The 17,412-nt window shown below is 58.3% G+C and overlaps 2 protein-coding genes across 6 annotated transcripts; both read right to left on the bottom strand.

Annotated features, from left to right (window-relative positions):
• Nucleotides 1–791: 791 nt before the first annotated feature.
• On the bottom strand, nt 792–4,308 carry SCAMP3 (secretory carrier membrane protein 3). Of its 2 annotated transcripts, XM_071727329.1 has the most exons (9): nt 4,146–4,308; nt 3,991–4,068; nt 3,788–3,916; nt 3,580–3,700; nt 3,347–3,475; nt 2,967–3,126; nt 2,485–2,586; nt 2,275–2,392; nt 792–2,134 (listed from the first exon to the last, which is right to left on the bottom strand). In XM_071727329.1, the coding sequence occupies exons 1-9, from the start codon at nt 4,191–4,193 to the stop codon at nt 1,988–1,990; spliced, it is 1,032 nt and encodes a 343-aa protein (XP_071583430.1). In that variant the 5' UTR covers nt 4,194–4,308; the 3' UTR covers nt 792–1,987. The 2 variants fall into 2 exon arrangements, with proteins under 2 accessions (XP_071583430.1, XP_071583429.1); XM_071727328.1 differs by having other exon boundaries at nt 3,580–3,916.
• Nucleotides 4,309–5,298: 990 nt separating this feature from the next.
• CLK2 (CDC like kinase 2) lies at nt 5,299–17,260 on the bottom strand. 4 transcript variants are annotated; one of them, XM_071727324.1, is made up of 14 exons: nt 17,030–17,260; nt 15,161–15,259; nt 14,124–14,293; nt 12,652–12,886; nt 10,795–10,891; nt 10,372–10,438; nt 9,809–9,925; nt 9,443–9,609; nt 8,938–9,032; nt 8,472–8,601; nt 8,012–8,094; nt 7,735–7,814; nt 6,447–6,537; nt 5,299–6,015 (listed from the first exon to the last, which is right to left on the bottom strand). In XM_071727324.1, exons 3-14 carry the CDS (start codon nt 14,291–14,293, stop codon nt 5,833–5,835), a joined length of 1,515 nt encoding a protein of 504 aa, XP_071583425.1. In that variant the 5' UTR covers nt 15,161–15,259; nt 17,030–17,260; the 3' UTR covers nt 5,299–5,832. The 4 variants fall into 4 exon arrangements, with proteins under 4 accessions (XP_071583425.1, XP_071583424.1, XP_071583426.1 ...); XM_071727323.1 differs by lacking the exon at nt 15,161–15,259; XM_071727325.1 differs by lacking the exon at nt 15,161–15,259 and having other exon boundaries at nt 10,795–10,888.
• Between the last annotated feature and the right edge of the window lie 152 nt (nt 17,261–17,412).

The raw sequence follows: 17,412 nt of genomic DNA, 5'->3' as shown, positions 1-17,412 counted from the left end.
CCCAGAGCCCCGGGGCAACCGGCGGCACCGCGCCAGGACGGGGCCGGTCTGGGGGAAGCAGGAACGGATGCTGAGCAGGAACGGGCCGGGCTCCAGCCTTCGTCTCCCGGAGGATGCTGACGGCGGCTCTTCCCTGGTCCGGAGACGGGACCCGAGGACCCCAGAAGCTCCGCGAGTGTCCTGGGAACGGCACCAGCTTCACCGGTACCTTCGCATCCCCGCCGGAGAGCCAGCCTAGAGCCGCCGGCTGCGGGCAAAGCGCGGCCTCGCTGCTCCCTCCTCTCTCTCCGTCCCTCCAGTACCGGGGCCCTGCCAGGGGCTCATCCCGCCCTGCCGAGGCCGAGAACCTCCACGCAGCCCCCGGGCCAGGCCGCCGGCCCCCGAGGGAGGGAGGAGCCGCGGGCCGGGCAGCGGGCGAGGGCCCGGCCGCCGCCCAGGAGCATCCTCCGGTGATCGCCGGCACAGGGCCCGGGGCGGCCCCGACCCGGAGCAGCTACCGGAGGGCTCGCCGTCCCGCACCCCCCAGGCCCGACCCCCGGTGGGGACGCCTGGGCGGCGGGATGCTGCGGGGAGCGCGGACGAGCATCGCCCCCGCCGAGAGCCGGCGGCGGCCTCCGGGATCCCCGCTCCGCCGGGGCTCCGAGCGGCGCAGGGAGGCTCCGGTCACGTTCCCGCAGCCCCGACCGCGCCCGCACCGGGGCCGGCCCTGCGCGGCACGCCGGGAGCTGTAGTCCGGCCCGCCCCGTCGCTCCCTCCCGCTCCCCTCGGCAGAGCCCAGAGACAGCGGAGACTCGGGGTGAAACTTCATTTATTCCTTAAATAAAACCTCAAGGCGGCTCGGCGTGGGGCACGGCAACACACGAGGGGCGAGAGGAGACACAGCAGGACGGGCAGGGCCGGAGCAGGGACCCCACTTCACTGAGACAGTAACAGGAACCCACCACTTGTACCGGCCCCCCCGGGGGAAGGCACGAACCCCCCGAGCAGCCCAGCCGAACCCGGGTGCATCGGTGAGGAGATGGGGCAAAGCAGAAATCATGAGACCCAACCCAGTGACACCGGGCCTGGGGACCCCCGAGGACATCGGCACATTGGAGGACTCCAGGGGCTGGCAGGGACACAGAGGATGTGCTGGGAGGGGGTGAAGGCACCGAGGAACGGAGAGGTGCCAGGAGGAGCAAGGGGGCACTGGCCAGAGGGCAGGGAAAGAGGGAAAAGCTGTTCACCCCGTGTCTGGGAGCGAGGAGGAGGCAGAGGAGGCACCAGGGCCCCTCCTGGGTGCCCAGCCTGGCATTAGGCACCACCCCAAGGCAGGGGGGCCAGAGGGGGATGCCAGGGCTGAAGCCCCACCAGCAGCACACGCTGTCCCAGCCCCTCTCTCTCCTTCTCCCTGCACCTGGAGCAGGCTCAGCCCAGGAGAGGAGAGAGGGAGAGGACTGGGAAAGGGAGGGGAGGGAGGGGGGGGGAGCTGCCTCCAGGCTCAGCACTCTGGTCCCACGTCAAAGGGAAGGCAGGCAAAAGTCTCCAGGGAAGAGCCAACCAACCCCTGCACATCCTGGGAGCGGGGGCAAGGGGAACCCTCTGTGCCTCAGGGCACACAACGTGCAGCACGGGGGGGTGGGGAACAGGAGAGCCCTGGCCAACACGGGGACGGTGAGCAGCTGCCTGCGGCCCCCTCACACACCTGGAGGAGGCTCCTGGTGCTGGAAGGGAGGGCGATGACAGGGGCAGGGCTTGGCCAGAGCTCCTCCCATCCCACTCCTTGCACCATCCACTGTGGGAAGGGACCAGCACAAACAGAACAGCCTCCATCTGTCAGGAAAGGGGTTAGAGCAGCGGACGATTCAGGCACCAGCACTTCCAAGCTGGGATGAGGCAGCCTCTGACAGCTGATGCAGACACACGGGGATCCAATGAAAGTGCAACTCGGACTTCCTCTTCCTTAGAAAGAGCCCACGTGCGAGGAGCAGCCGGAGCCACCGCCCGGCTAAGGGGCACGGAAGGCGTTGGTGGCAGCGCCGGCCGCAGCGTTGGCCGCCGCGGTGCGCACGGCCTGGTTGGAGAAGACCCCTGCAGCAAACTCCTCCTGGGCCTTCTGGAAGCTGGCACCCGTCCGGCGGTACAGGGAGTGGATCTGCAAGAGGGCTGCGGGCTCGGGACCGGGGCACCGGACCCGCTCCGGGCTCCCGGTGCTCCTCTGTGTGCCAAAACCCCCCCACCCCCCCAGCTAAGGGACACTGGGTGTGGTCACCCCCATCTGTGATCCAAACTCACCTTTTTCAGCATAATGATGCCCAACACAGCCACGGCTGTGAAGAACAACGACACCATCATCATCATCACAGCCACGGCTGTGTTCTTCCTCAGTGCTATCAAGCTCAGTATCCAGCCACTGCAAAACAGGAGGTGTTTTCCCCACAATTTCCCTCTCTCCCATCCCATCCCCTCTCTTTTTCCAGGGTCAAGGGCTCCCCCAGCACCCACCTGAATCCCCAGTTTGGGATGCCAATGGCCTGCAGCACGTACATCACGTTCTGGGCAAAGAAGACGAAGAAGAAGACAAAGAAGTTGAAGGAACTGTCGCTCCTGGGAGAGAGAGAGAGAGAGAGAGAGGCAGAGAAGGTTTAGGCCACAGAAACAACTCTCAAATCTTCCTCGCAGGAAGGGATGCAAAGAGGACAGGCAGCCCCCAGAGATGCAGCTGCTGGTGAAGGGACTTAAAAAAAGGAAGAGGCAGGGCTCTCCAGCAACAAGGTCCACAGGAAAACACTCCTGTGACCTCCTGAGAAGAACCTCATCCATCTTGCTCAGTGTGGAATCACCCAGGTCCACAGGCCACAAAAGGAGCTGGGACACCACCAGGCTGGGGTGAGGGCTTGGTCCTACCCCACAGCCCAGACTCCCCAGCAGCCTTGCAGTCAACCCCCTGTTGCTGTGCTGGCCTGGGAGCTGTGGCAGATACACACCTGAAAGCTTTGTACATCGGCCTGTACCAGCACACAAAGGAGCAGGGGGTGTAGAGGAGAGCCCAGAGGATGGAGAGGCCGAACCCAGAACCAGAGGAGGGTTCCACACAGAACCAGGCCAGCGAGGACAAGAAGTTCAGGAAGAGAGCAATGGTGCTGGCTGGGGGAGAGGATGTTGGTCAGGCAACCAGAGCGAGGCTCCCCCACCACCACCCCCTTCCCCACATCAGGGGCTCAAACCCCCAGACCTGGGCACCAAGTGTTAATTGCAACTTCTCCCCAGCAGCAGCAGCAGCGATCACTCCCAGGCAGGGCAGGACAGGGCACTCGCTCCTCCACCTCCTCCCGGAACCTGCCTGGGGACTTCGCCAGGGACTCACCCATCCAGAGGTAATACATGGTGGACACGGTCTTCTGGAAGTCGGCAGGGATCTCCACGGGGATGTCCTGGTAGAAACACGGCTTCACCGGGCAGAAGGACGGCAACGGGGGCCAATTGTTCAGCCTCGCTGCGGAGGGAAGGAGGCGAGAAGAGAGAAGAGGCGGTGCCCGGGGCAGCGGGACCGGGGGAACGGCTGCCCCCGGCCCTCCCCCGCCTCACAGCCCCACTCACTCGCGGCGCCGCCGAGAGCCGCGTTCTGCAGCTCCCGCTCCCGCCGGTCCAGCTCCTCCGCCTTCCGGTTCAGCTCCTCCTGACGCTTCAGCAGCTCCGCCGTGGCGGCCGCCGCCGAGGCCTGGGAGGGGAGAGCAGGCCCTGGGGCTCCCGCCTCGGGCCCGGCCCATCCCACGGCGGCCCCACGGCCGCCTCCCCGTCCCGGTACCTGCGTGCCATAGGAGCCGTAGTTGCGGGGCTCGGTGGGGCTGGCTTTCCGCGGAGGCTGCGGGGGGGGCCCGCCGGCTACGGGCAGGGGCGGCGGGGCCGCCGATGGGGCCTGGTACGGGGGCGGCGGCTGCAGGGAGAAGAGGGGGGGGTGAGAGGCCGCTCGCCGCGGGGTCCCGTTCACCGAGGGTCCCGCCGCCTCACCGCTCCGCTCTCGAAGGGGTTGTAGGCGTCGAGCACCGCACTCTCGGGACCGGGCCGGGGCTGCAGCGTCGCGGGGTCCTGCAAGAGACGCGGCCGAGGTGAGGTGAGGCGGGGCCGCCCGCCGCCGCCGCCGCCCTCCCCGGGGGAGGACGCACCTGGAAGGGGTTGTCCGGGAGCACGGCGGGGCCGCCACGCTGGGCCATGGCGGGAGCGGGACCGGGAGCTGCGGGAGCACCGGGGCCGCCGCCTCCCCCCGCCCCTCGCCGCTGATTGGCCGTCGCGCCGTGACGTCACTGGCCCCGCCCGCGGCGCGGGGAGCCCCGCTGCAGGGGGCCTCTGCGCATGCGCGGGGCGGGGGGGGTGTGAGCACGTGACGTGGCCACATGGCCGGGAGTCACGTGCCGGCCACCGATATGTGGGGTTTTTATCAATGTTTTTTATCAATTTTTTTATGATTTTTTTTTTTTTTTTTAAGTCCAAGAAACAGCACAGGTTTTATTCCGTCAATCTCCTCCTCACCCAGGGTCTTGCTGCCCGGTTCTCATTCCCTGACGCCCCCCACAGGAGGTGGGGGAGAAGCTCCCAAGGCTGAGCTCTTGGGGTGAGAATGATAAATTTCAGTTCATGCAGATGACGTCACGTCACCCCTCTGGAGAGTCCCGTCCCCCCCTCACCTCACCTGAAACCAGGTTTTGCCTTCATCTCTCTGGCTTTTAACAGCCTGCCAGACAGATGGTGCCACAGCCCAGTGACAAACTCCGTGTGTCTGGTGTCATTGTCACCACCCCACCCGGACACGCTGGCAGAGCTGCACCAAGAAGCTCCAGAAATTCCCAGGGAAAAGCCCCAGCCTGGCTGCAGAGCTGCTAAGAGCCAAAAAAAAGGCAGAGGCAGACCCCAGGGTACACGTCTGGCTGCTGAATGGGGGGCACTCGGCCACCCCCTTCCCCACAGCCAGCACCAGGGGCCAGTGCTCCACCTCCCCCAGGGAGCCAGAGGGTTCTCTAGAACACAGAATCCACCCTCTCCCTTTTCCTGTACCCCAGCTCAGGTGCTGACCCCAAGGAGATGACAAAAGTTTGCATTTTGATGGCCCCCACCCCAAAATCTGCAGGGTCCAGCTGCAAACCTCAAGGACCAAGAGCAGCTGAGGCCCAGGGGGAGAGCACTGCAGGACAGACCCGGCTTCTCTGCAGAAATTTCTATCACTAAGCAGCTTTTTTTCCCCCATGCTGTGCATTCCCTCCCCTCTGCAGCACAGCATCACTGCACATCATGAGCACGACTGCCCCCAACCCAGATCCAGGCTGGTTTATTCACTTCATATTTATTTTTCACAAAGACTGTACAAAATTCTTATAAAACTCTGGTGTGGGGATGGGCTATGACATTGATCCAAAAAAATAATTCCCATGCAGTCCCACCAGTTTCATAACTTACAAGGAAACAGAGAAAGCTACAGAGAGCTGGGAGTCCTGGAGTTATTTACACCAAGGAGGAGGGCAGGAGAGGAGACAAAGCAAGACCAGAGGTTATGTACAGCACAGACACACAGACCCCCTCACCTCGTGGTAACAACAGCAGCAACAGCAGGAGGTGAGGCCTGTGGTGCTCAGAGGCTGATATAGAATATGGGCTATTTACAGTATCTCACATATTAACAGCTTTACAAACATATTGGAAGGGGGGGGAGGAGGTGGGAATCCTCATCATGTATAAAAAAAAAAAAAAAAAAAAAGAAAGAAAGAAAACAAAACAAAAAAAAGCACCAAGTGTCTGAATAGAAATCGCACGGGGCCTCCACGGGGGCTAAAATCTGAGGGCAGGCTGGCCCCGGGGGGGTCACCGGCTGATGTCCCTGCTAGAGTCCCACATTTTTGTGCTGGGCTCCATCTCCAAGATGTCAAAGAAGGGGTGTTTGAGGGCTTCGGGCAGGGTGAGGCGTTTGGAGGGCTCATACTCCAGCATGCCCTCAATGAGGTCGAAGAGGCGGTGGTGATCCTCGGCCTCCGAGCTCAGGTATCTCTGAGGAGACAGAGAGGAGGGGTCACAGCCCAGCACACCCCCTCCCATCACAGCTCATCCCCTGGGCTGCTCTGTTCAGCTCATCCTAGACCTGAACTCTGGGCTGCTTTACTAAATGTGGGACTGCTGAGTTTTTACCCAACCCCCATCTTTCCCAGGCACTTCCTGAGGTCTCCGTGCCCTCCTCCTCCTCCTCCTCCTCCTCCTCCTCCTCCTTCTCCTCCTTCACTTCAGATTAAGCTCAGGTTGATGAAGTCTTCCCAGTCTGCCTGGGACAGCCAAGGCTCCTTCGGGAAGACACTGGTCTGCCCATTGTGGTGGCCCCACCTTGCCCAGAGGAGCAATCTTCACAACTGGGGCAGGCACTAAAAAGAACTCTGCAATGAGAAAAGGATAAAGCAACCAGGTGGCTCCTGCCCACCCCACCTTACCCGCAGTGGTTTGCAGTTTTCCCTAACATAACGACCAGCAGAAGTGTTCTCATCCCAGTCCAGGCGGCCATGGTAGAAATATTTCTGCTTCCTGTCAGAGCAAGAGGTGGCAACAGGTTAAACCCAAGCACCAAATGTCTTCCAGCAACAGCAACGTGCCAGCCCTGGCAGCACCAGCTGCTCAGGACACTGCAGCAGCAGCACTGACAGCACTGGCTCAACAGGCAGCTTCAAAGCTTGGGCTCTCAGAGAGAGCTGGAAAGCCTGGGGTGTTCAGGGGTCACACATAAAGCAGGAGAGAGCTGCAAGGCTGGGGTGCTCAGGGGTCACACATAAAGCAGGAGAGAGCTGGAAAGCTTGTGGTGCTCAGGGGTCACATAAAGCAGGAGAGAGCTGCAAGCTTGTGGTGTTCAGGGGTCACACATAAAGCAGGAGAGAGCTGCAAGGCTGGGGTGCTCAGGGGTCACACATAAAGCAGGAGAGAGCTGCAAGGCTGGGGTGCTCAGGGGTCACACATAAAGCAGGAGAGAGCTGCAAGCTTGTGGTGCTCAGGGGTCACACATAAAGCAGGAGAGAGCTGCAAGCTTGTGGTGCTCAGGGGTCACATAAAGCAGGAGAGAGCTGCAAGCTTGTGGTGTTCAGGGGTCACATAAAGCAGGAGAGAGCTGCAAGGCTGGGGTGCTCAGGGGTCACACATAAAGCAGGAGAGAGCTGCAAGGCTGGGGTGCTCAGGGGTCACACATAAAGCAGGAGAGAGCTGCAAGCTTGTGCTGCTCAGGGGTCACACAAAAAACAAGAGAGAATTTCAAGCCTGTGGTGCTCAGGGGTCACACATAAAGCAGAAGAGAACTGGAAAGCCTCTAGTGCTCAGGGGTCACATATAAAGCAGGATGGAAAGCCTGTGGTGTTCAGGGGTCACACATAAAGCAGGAGAGAGCTGGAAAGCTTGTGGTGCTCAGGGGTCACATAAAGCAGGAGAGAGCTGCAAGGCTGGGGTGCTCAGGGGTCACACATAAAGCAGAAGAGAACTGGAAAGCCTCTAGTGCTCAGGGGTCACATATAAAGCAGGATGGAAAGCCTGGGGTGCTCAGGGGTCACACATAAAGCAGGAAAGAGCTGCAAGGCTGGGGTGCTCAGGGGTCACACATAAAGCAGGAGAGAGCTGCAAGCTTGTGGTGTTCAGGGGTCACACATAAAGCAGGAGAGAGCTGCAAGGCTGGGGTGCTCAGGGGTCCCATAAAGCAGGAGAGAGCTGCAAGGCTGGGGTGCTCAGGGGTCCCTTGCTCACCTCGTCTTCCGGATCATCCGAGAAGGAATTGGCCCCAAGATCCTTTCCATCATGGCCAGGTGCTCCCGGTTGTCATGTGTCTGAGAGAGGGAAACATAAAGGGAGGGCAGGGAAGAGATGCCAGTCGTTCTACCTCCAGCCCCAGGCATTACCCAGGTCAGACCCCCTCGAGGGGCAACACCTTGGTCATCTCTACAAGGCTGTGGTGCTGGAGGGAACACAGAGGCTCCTGGCTGCACTGGGGAACAGCCAACATCCTCTTTCACACAGTTCTCACCTGAAACAGGGTGAAACCCACATAATACTCAAAGATGATGCAGCCAATGCTCCACACATCACAGGGCTGGCTCCAGCCAAGCTCTAAAAAAGAATGGTTTTCATTTCAAAGATTCAGCTATGGGCTAAGACTCCATCTCCCTTTTAAAAACAAACAAATCTGGAAAAACAATTCCCATTCCAGCTACAACAGTGGCAATATAATTCCCATATTGCCACAAGAGTGCCAATAGAATGCCCAGCTGGTAGCAAAGCCAAAACACTGACTTACATGCTGGTGACCCTCCCAGAAAAAAAAAAAAAGAGTTCAGCACTTTAAATAAAGTCCTCCTCATCTCTCAGGGTGAACCCATGACAGATACTGAGTGGTGTGGAGCCAAAATGCTCCTTAATCCACCAGGCAGCACCCAGTGCCTTTGAGGTGGACACCTTCCCCTGCAGAAGGACCAAGAGGTACCCACCCAGTATGACCTCTGGGGCCCGGTAATGCCTGGTGGAGACAATGGTGCTGTGGTGCTCGTGATCAAACGTGGCACTGCCGAAGTCCACCACCCTGATGGCTGTGCTCTTCACACTCCTCTCATCCCGTTTCTTCATGAGGGAGAAGAGTGTCAGTTACTCCAGGATTTTGAGATGCAGCCTTTAGCCCCTTCCTCACACAGCTGAGGCTTTGCCAAGGGAGGGGAGGCCCTCTGAGGGCACCTCAGTGCTGGCACAGCCCCCAGAGAAACTCTCAGGGAGTAAACTTGTGGTGCCTATGGTTTACTTATAGGCTACACAGGGTGTTCATGCAGGCCCTGAACAAGAGCATGAACACTGCTGGTCAACCCTGCATCTCCTGGGGTCATGTTCCAGCTTCTCCCACCCTCTGGTGACCCTCAGGGACACCAAGAACCCAACCTCTGAAACACAAGGCAGCTCCATTACCTTTTCCAGATTATAGGAGAGTTCGTAGTCAGAGTTGACAAAGAGGATGTTCTCTGGCTTGAGGTCAGTGTGAGTGAGTTTGTTTTCATGCAGAACTGAGGAAGCAAACAGAGCTGGGGTGAGGGAACAGAAGAGAAGCTTCGCCCACCCAAAGAGCCAACATCATTAATTCAGTTTCCTCCTAGTGCCCACATTTAGAGCTGAGTGTGAACAGCCTGGCTAGCCCAGACCCAGATGCTTCAGCAGAAACACAAAGATTTATCACATTCATCACCAAAACGTGTGTGTGAAGGCGGATGCTGAAGTGCCCTGAGCTACCACCAGCCCACATGCATCAGAAAACATTGCAGTCAGGCCAACAGAAAGGATTCACTCTAAGCACACATTCACTGTCTGGAGACAACCAGCCTCAGATTGGCACAACAGCAAAATTTGCTACTTTGGGAGCTTCAGAGCCCTCCAGGTCAGGCAAGGACTAGGGCAGAGAAGAGCAGTGAACACTTACACTTCACAGCCTGGCACACCTGGTAGGCCATGTGCCGAACCTGGTGGATGGGGTAAGGCAGGTAGTTGTTGTCCTTCAGGAAATCAAAGGTGCTGAGCCCCAGCAGTTCGAAGGAGATGCACATGTGGCCATGGTAGTCAAACCAGTCAAACATCCTGACACAAAGACTGAGAGAAAAATCCCAATTCGGGACAGATCTGCACACACCACTCAGCACCAGGTCCCTCCTTTCCTTGCTCTGCCTGCATCCCACAGCGAGCCAACCAAAAACCTACAGCTGGATTCAGTCACAGCAATCACAACAACAATCACCTCTCATCCCAGCCCTGCAGCTAAGGGGATGCTTGTCCTACTTTTAACACTCACTTTGTGGTCTCGGGATCCTTCTCATTGATTTTCTCCAGCACATTAATCTCCAGTCGAGCAGCCTCTTTGTATTTCTCGACGTTTTTAATGATTTTGAGAGCAACACGTGCACCACCCCTGGGGAGGAAAGGCAAGAAAGCACAAGATCACCCCAGAGCTGGGGCAGAGAGCCCGTGCCCTGCAAAAAGGACTTCCTGATCCAGCCACATCCTTTGAGTTCACAGCACAGCCCTCCTCAAGCCAGAAGATGGCTGTTTAATTAAGAGGTGTCAACCACAGCAGTGCCTTTGCCCTCCCTACAAAGTCCTGAGGCTCCCACCAACCCCTCTTTGACACAGGTGACCCAAGAGGGGGGGGCAAGCACCTCGACCAACACTGGAAACCAAAAGACTCATTTTCCCCCCCAGTCTCACGTTAAGCACGGGAGGCTCCGTTGTCAGCCTTTTTTTTTTTTTAAAAAAAAACCTTCTGGTCCTTTGAAACCTTTAAAAGCCCTCCTGGTCTTTCTTTTCCCCACCCCTCACCTCCACCTCCCTCCCTCCCTGCCCCGGGAGCAGCCGTACCTCCGGTGATCGATGCACTGCACCACTCTGCCGAAGGTGCCTTCCCCTAAAGTGCTGATAATCTCATCTGGGAGGGAAAAGAAGAGAGGGAAAGAGATGAGAGGCTGAGCAGGACCTGGATGCTGCGCGTACACGAGGCAGAGGAGGATGCATTGCAACACCTAACCTGCACACAGCTTGAGAGACCGGAGCAGCGGAAGGCTGACACCGGCTGCACGAGGCAACAGCCCTAAAAACCCTGACACTCGAGTAACAATACAAAATATCAAAACGTAGCTTTAACAAAAGGGGAAGGCAAAGGAGAGGGTTTCTCTTTAATAAACAATGAAAATAAAAAGGAAAAACAGAAAAGATTTAAGACAGATCTGCGACTGCGATGGGAGCTTAACTAGAGAGCTAAATTATGTTACGATTTGGCTGTACATCTTTCTTGTAGCCAGTCGCCGACGCGATAGATCAGATGCCCCTCGTCGTCGTCCTCCACACTCTTGGCCCTTCTGCTGCTCTGTCGACTCCGCTGCTGGCCCAGGCAGACAGGGAATTCATCATTCACCAATCAGATTTTCAAACCAGCGCAGCAGCCAGCGTCACGCATTGGTTGGTTTGGAAATTCACATGGTTGTTTGAGGAGGGGTTGCAGGAGGAGATTCCCAGCCAATTCATACGGCACAGAGGAATATATAACGATAGGGATATTGCAAGGGAACATGTCAAGATAACAACACACTAGCTCAGAAAAGAAAAAAAAAAAAACAAAAAACCAAACAAACGAAAAAAAAAAAAAAACCAGTTCGCTTTTCGTTGTAGCAAAAAAAAAAAAAAAAAAATTAAAAAAAGGTTAAAAAAAAAAAAAAAAAAAAAAAAAGAAGAACCTACAAACAGCCCCACCCGAACCAGTGTGAGAGCAGAGAGGGTCAGAACAAGGGCTAAAGGAAGGGCCAGCTGCTCTGGCTCCTAGGGGGGCTTGGAGAGGAATGGCAATGGCCTTCAGGTCCTGGATAGAGCCATGAGAGCACGGGACAGCACAGCTCTGCCACCCGGCACTCAGTGGCTGCGAGGAGAGGTTCATGGCAGCCCCACGGCAGCCACTGAGCAAAGGCAGCAGAAGGTGGGTGCTGGCAAGTCCTGCAGAAGCCAAGGGCCAGGCTGGGACACTCCCCATCCCCTTCCAACAACTGCCCAATGTAGCTTCCCCCAGCCCCAACACTCAGGAAAAGATGAATTTCAGAGATTTCAGAAGCAACTCTCAGTAAAATGAGCCATCCAAAACCTGAGAGAATTTACGAGTGAACGCCTGGGGGAAGAGCTGACACATTCTTCCTAGACCCTCCCTCAAAGAAGCTGACCCTGGAAGGACTAACTTCCAGAAGAGAAGCAGAGGCCCATCAAGGGACAGCCTGGGATGAGATAAAGAGATTTATGCCAGAGAAGAGAAAATTCCTGCCTTCAGCTCTTCAGCTAAGTATCCCCACACCTGAGAGGAACCGGCCAGCAGACTTGGGACCCGAATCCAGCCCACACTCCCATCCCTGGACACAGAGCCAGAACAGACCAGACAACACTGAGAGCTCCACACACAGAGCAGAAAATGTCTCTGAGGTCTGACAGAAGTGGAAGGTGAACAGCAGAACAGACAAGAAGAGAAAGCCTGGGACACTGCTGGAAGAGCTTGTGATGGTTGCTGCCTCCACCTGAATTGAGTGGTCTACCAGCTCTGCTCCTTCGTGTGACATTCCACATCACCTGGGCACCCCCCAGAAGGATCCTGCTCTGATGCAGGACTTAACCCTCAGAGCCAGGGGGGCTTCCTGCCACAGAACCCAGGCCCAAACCAGGGACCACGGGGTCCCTGTCGCAGGCAGGCCCAGCTCTCTGGGACTGGGATCAGCTGAACCTTCGCTGTACAGCTCTCACACAACAAACTGCTGGGCTGGGGTTCCTACACAGCTCTTGAAGAGCATCTCCAAAGGCAGTGCAGGGAGGAAGGGCTGCAGCACCCCCGGGGGACACGCCAGCCCACGAGGCACATGGGCTCAGGCTCCCATCCTGAGCAGGCAGCACTAAAAGAGGTGTCTGGGCCCGCCGTGCCCGGCCACTGCCGAGTTGTGCCAGGACGGCAGCCGGGAACCCGCGTCCAAGACTTTCTTACTTATTTCTCAATGAGAAAAATTGTCCGTGTCCAAGAGAGCATTAGAGAAAAGGGAGTTTTTCTACTTACCCAGCTCGCCACCTGGGAGAGAGAAAGGTTACAGGGGAGGCCCAGCACAGGAGGATACTCACCGATGAGGAGCGACTAAAGGACCGGCTGCGGCGCCGCCTCCGCCGGTGCTTACGCCGGCTGCTTTTGCAGCTCCGGTAGCTGCCCTCGCGGTCCCGGGAGCGCCGGTACTCGTAGGAATGCCGGTACTCGGGCTCATAGTAGGCTTCCCCCCGCTCGCGGCTGTAGTCGTTGCGCCTGTAGCTGTCACAGTAACGCCGGTCGTAGGCCCTCCTGTCTGCTGAGTGGTCGTCATAGCTAAGGAGGGGGAGGAAGGGAGGAGAGGGGATTCGGTGGTTTAATTCAGTTCAGAGAATCAGAGAATGGGCTGGGTTGGAAGGGACCTCAGAGCTCATCAAGTCCAACCCTTGCTCCACTCCCCCCGTGGTTCCCAGCCCATGGCACTGAGTGCCACATCCAGGCTCTTTTGAAATATCTCCAGGGATGGAGAATCCACCCCTTCCCTGGGCAGCCCATTCCAATGGCTGAGCACCCTCTCCAGAAAGAAATTCTTTCTAAGGTCCAACCTAAACCTCCCCTGGCACAACTTGAGACCTCTTGTGCCCTCTTGTCTTGCTGAAAGTTGTCTGGGAAAAGAGCCCAACCCCCCCCTGGCTCCAACCTCCTTTCAGGGAGTTGTAGAGAGTGATGAGGTCTCCCCTGAGCCTCCTCTTCTCCAGCCTCAACACCCCCAGCTCCCTCAGCCTCTATTCATAGGGCCTGTGCTCGAGTCCCTTCACCAGCCCAGTTGCCTCCTTTGGACCTGCTCCAGGACCTCCATCTCCTTCCTAAACTGAGGGGCCCAGGACTGGACACAGGACTCGAGGTGTGGCCTCCCCAGTGCTGAGTACAGGGGCAAGGGGAGAGGTTATCACAGTGTTCCAGTACTTAAAGGGGGGTTACAAAGATGGAGGCTCCCTGTTTACAAGGAGTCACATGGATAAGACAAAGGGAAATGGGCATGAGTTGCTGCTCATTGGGAGATTCCAATTGGACACACAAGAGGAAAACTGGAGATTCCGATTGGAGGAAAATTTTTCACTCTGAGGACAGTCAGACAATGGAATGGTCTCCCGGGGGAAGTGGTGGATTCCTCCCCTTTGGAAAGTTGGAAGTCTCAACTTGACGGGGCACTGAGACATTAGAATGGACTGCATAGGGAAGTGGTGGAGTCACCATCCCTGGACGTGTTGAAGGAGAGACTGGTTGTGGCACTTAGTGCCACGGTCTAGCTGATGTGGTGGTGTTAGGTCATAGGCTCAACTCGATGATCTCAGAGGCCTCCAGCCTCAGTGATCCTGTGACACACCACACAAACAACAGGATTAGAAGGGTCAGATCAGACAATCCTTGAGGCCCCTTCCAACCTCACGGGGATTCTACAAATTACAAACTTCCCAGGAAGCCACAGCACGGGGCACAGGGGAGAACACAGCTCAGCCAGCCTGACCACCAGAACCAAACCCCTTTGGGCTCCGTGTCCCCTCAGCCTTACCTCCTGGACCTCACGTGGTAACTGTCCTCCCGCCGGTGCCGCCGGTCCCGCTCGCTGCTGCTCGACCGCGACCGCGTCCGCCGCCTCTTGTGCTTGCGGCTCCTGTAGCGCTCGTGGTAGCTGCCCCGGCTGCTGCGCTCCGACGAGCGGTACCTTCTCGAGTGAGGCATCTGCAGGGACAACACACACGCTGCTGACTTCAGGAGGCAGCTGCCAGGGAGAGAAAAACCAGTGCAGGACCTGGGGGTTTTATAGCTGACACGTGGGTGAATGCGAGCCAGCCCAGGGGGGGCTGAGAGAGCAAATGGAACCCTGGGTTGTGTCAGAAATAATGTGAGGTGGAAGGAGGGAGGTGGTTGTTCTCCTGTACTCAGCACTGGGGAGGACACACCTTGGGTATGGTGTCCAGTTCTGGGCACCTCAGTTTAGGAAGGAGATAGAGGTGCTGGAGCAGGTCCAAAGGAGGCAACTGGGCTGGGGAAGGGATCCAGCACAGATCCTATGAGGAGAGGCTGAGGGAGCTGGGGGTGTTGAGGCTGGAGAAGAGGAGGCTCAGGGGAGACCTCATCACTCTCTACAACTCCCTGAAAGGAGGTTGGAGCCAGGGGGAGTTGGGCTCTTTTCCCAGGCAACTCTCAGCAAGACAAGAGGGCACAAGAGGTCTCAAGTTGTGCCAGGGGAGGTTTAGGTTGGATATTAGAAATAATTTCTTTCTGGAGAGGGTGATCAGGCATTGGAATGGGCTGCCCAGGGAAGGGGTGGATTCTCCATCCCTGGAGATATTTCAAAAGAGCCTGGATGTGGCACTCAGTGCCATGGGCTGGGAACCACGGGGGGAGTGGAGCAAGGGTTGGAGCTGATGAGCTCTGAGGTCCCTTCCAACCCAGCCAATTCTCTGATTCTCTAAGGTGCTGGAGCAAGTGGCAACGAAGCTGGTGAAGGGTCTGGAGAATAAATCTTATGAAGAACAACTGAAGGAGCTGGGAGTGTTTAGTTTGAGGAGGCTGAGGGGAGACCTCACCACTCTCTCTAAGTACCTGAAAGGACACAGAGAGGTTGGTGCTGGTCTCTTCTCACAGATAATTAGCACCACAACAAGAGGGAATGGCTTCAAGCTGCACCAGGGTAGGTTTAGACTGGACATTAGGAAAAAAAAATTTCACAGAAAGAGTGGTGAGACCCTGGAACAGGCTGCCCAGGGAGGTGGTTGAGTCACCATCCCTGGAGGTGTCTCGGGGTCAGTTTGATGTGGTGTTGGGGGATCTGGTTTAGGGCAGAACTTTGCAAAGTAGGGATGATGACTGGACTCAGTTCTTTTTTCCCCAGGTTCTTTTCCAACCTGAAGGAATCTGTGATTCTATGGTCACTGGCCAAGGAGCTGCAAGGGCACAGGGTGGGGAGGTGGTCAGCACACAGCTGGCTGCACAAGGGGGATTTGGGAGGGGATGAGAAATCCCAGAACCTCATACAAGAAAGGATGAGACCACCCACACAGGCTGTGGTTCTACTTTCCAGGTTACCTTCCCCCTTCATCCCCCTTCTCTACAGGCCACAGCATTTGGTGCCCCTGTCCACAGCAGGGAGGTTGGAATTAGACGATCTTTAAGGTCCCTTTCAACTCAAAGCATTTTGTGATTCTATGATTCAGCCTTCTGGGGCATACAGATTCTCTTTAAAATTCTGTGCTCCCCAAGAAGCAGTGAGGCAGCACCAAGGAAAACTGGGAGAAGGTAAAATGGAGCTCAGGATATCTCCAGTGCTTGGCCCAGAGTCCCCGTGGACTGGAGACAGCAAGCTGGGCAGCTCCTGGGCAGATGTCTCTGGTTTACTGCCAAGAAAGTGACACCTTCGATTCCCAATGTGAGCAGGAAGAGCCCTGGGGCATCCAGGGAGCAAAAATCCACCTGCAGAGGCACCAAAATCCACCTGCAGAGGCACGTACAAACCCCATCTCTGGGGGAAGGAGAGCTCACCTTTACTGCCCTGGCAGGACACATGCATGAGAAGCAAAGAAGAAGCCCCTTTGGTAAAATGGTCACCAGGTGACCCCCCACACAGCTCCAATCCTTCAAATCTTGCTCTCACAGCCAGACCTCTCTTCACCACCCTCAGACATTCCCTGCACCCATTTTTGTGCTGAAGCACCAAGCATCAAAACCTGTCCCATCTCCAGAGGAGTTCCCTCTACCCACAGCCCCATGCTAGGGGGGTTTTTCCCCCCCCAAAAAAAGGTTCACACACGCTCCCGGTTGCCTCCCTGCCTGCACACCGACACCCGAGGCAGAGATACCGAGGGGGAAACGCGACCCCAGCGATGTGACGACCCAAGGCTCCGTTCAGCACGGTTACACCGGAGCAAGGTTCACCCCCCAGCGCAGGGCCGGGCTCTGCGGGGCTTTGCTCGGTGTCCCCGGCCCGGCTCCTCTGACAGGGCCCGGGGCGGGCACCGAGCGCCGCTTCCAGTCTGTAATTAACTGGGGCGACGCTGGCGGCACGCCCGGCCCGGGCACCCTCCACTCGAGCCCGAGAAGCACAGGGGCGTTCCACGGCAGCTCTGTAACCGGTTTGGGGACGATGATGGCGGCCGCCGAGCGGAGGCCTCACCGCGCACCAAAAGCGGAAGCACCGGAGCCCGGCCTCGAAGCGGGGCAACGGGAGACCGGGGCCGAGCGAAGGGGCGGCGGGTGGGGAACCGCCCGCCCCGGTGCCACAGAGCCCCACCGAGGCCTCCGAGGGCCATCCGGCCCCGTCAGCGTTCCCCCGGAACCGCCCGGGCCGCCGCGATGCGACGCGGCCCCGTCAGGAGCCGCCGTCCCGGGTCTGCCCCGAGCCGCCTCCGGCAGTCACGGAGGCCGCGGCCTACCGCCGCCCCACCCCGCCCCGCCGCGCCGCGCCCCGCGCCGCACCGTCCTCGCAGCCAGCCCGGTGCGCTTGTCCCACAGGAAATCCGTGATGGCGGCCGTGGGTCCCCGGGAACCCCGGGCCCCGCTCCAGCTGCTCGGGCTCCGCCGCTCGCTGCCGCCGCGCCCGCCGCGCCGCCGATCCGGGTCCCTGCCAGGCCGCGCGCAGCTCCCCACGGCGCCGCGCACGCACTCACCGCGCAACCGCGCACGCACGCGCTGCGTCACACGGCACCGCGCGAGCCCCGCCCCGCTGGCGGCGGCAGAAACGGGGGCGGCACCGGGGGGCGGGGCCGGTTTGGGGGGCGGTGCTGGGGGCGGGGGCGGTGCCGGGGGCGGTACCGGGATGGGGGGCGTGGCCGGGGCCGGCCGTCTCTCCCGTGGCCCCG

This window comes from Heliangelus exortis, chromosome 27 (assembly GCF_036169615.1).
Source record: "Heliangelus exortis chromosome 27, bHelExo1.hap1, whole genome shotgun sequence".
Taxonomy (NCBI): domain Eukaryota; kingdom Metazoa; phylum Chordata; class Aves; order Apodiformes; family Trochilidae; genus Heliangelus; species Heliangelus exortis.
Note: the sequence above shows the minus strand (reverse complement) of the source record. Positions and strands in the feature narration are given on the sequence as shown.

Coding starts and splice junctions, on each gene's coding strand:
- CLK2 (XM_071727324.1), bottom strand. CDS start 14,293: ATGCCTCACTCGAGAAGGTACCGCTCGTCGGAGCGCAGCAGCCGGGGC. Junction 12,887..14,123: donor TACCACGTGAGGTCCAGGAG/GTAAGGCTGAGG, acceptor CCCCCTCCTTAG/CTATGACGACCACTCAGCAG. Junction 9,926..10,371: donor CAGTGCATCGATCACCGGAG/GTACGGCTGCTC, acceptor TTTCCTCCCCAG/GGGTGGTGCACGTGTTGCTC.
- SCAMP3 (XM_071727328.1), bottom strand. CDS start 4,193: ATGGCCCAGCGTGGCGGCCCCGCCGTGCTCCCGGACAACCCCTTCCAG. Junction 3,917..3,990: donor ACCCCTTCGAGAGCGGAGCG/GTGAGGCGGCGG, acceptor TTCTCCCTGCAG/CCGCCGCCCCCGTACCAGGC. Junction 3,127..3,346: donor CATGTATTACCTCTGGATGG/GTGAGTCCCTGG, acceptor CCTCTCCCCCAG/CCAGCACCATTGCTCTCTTC.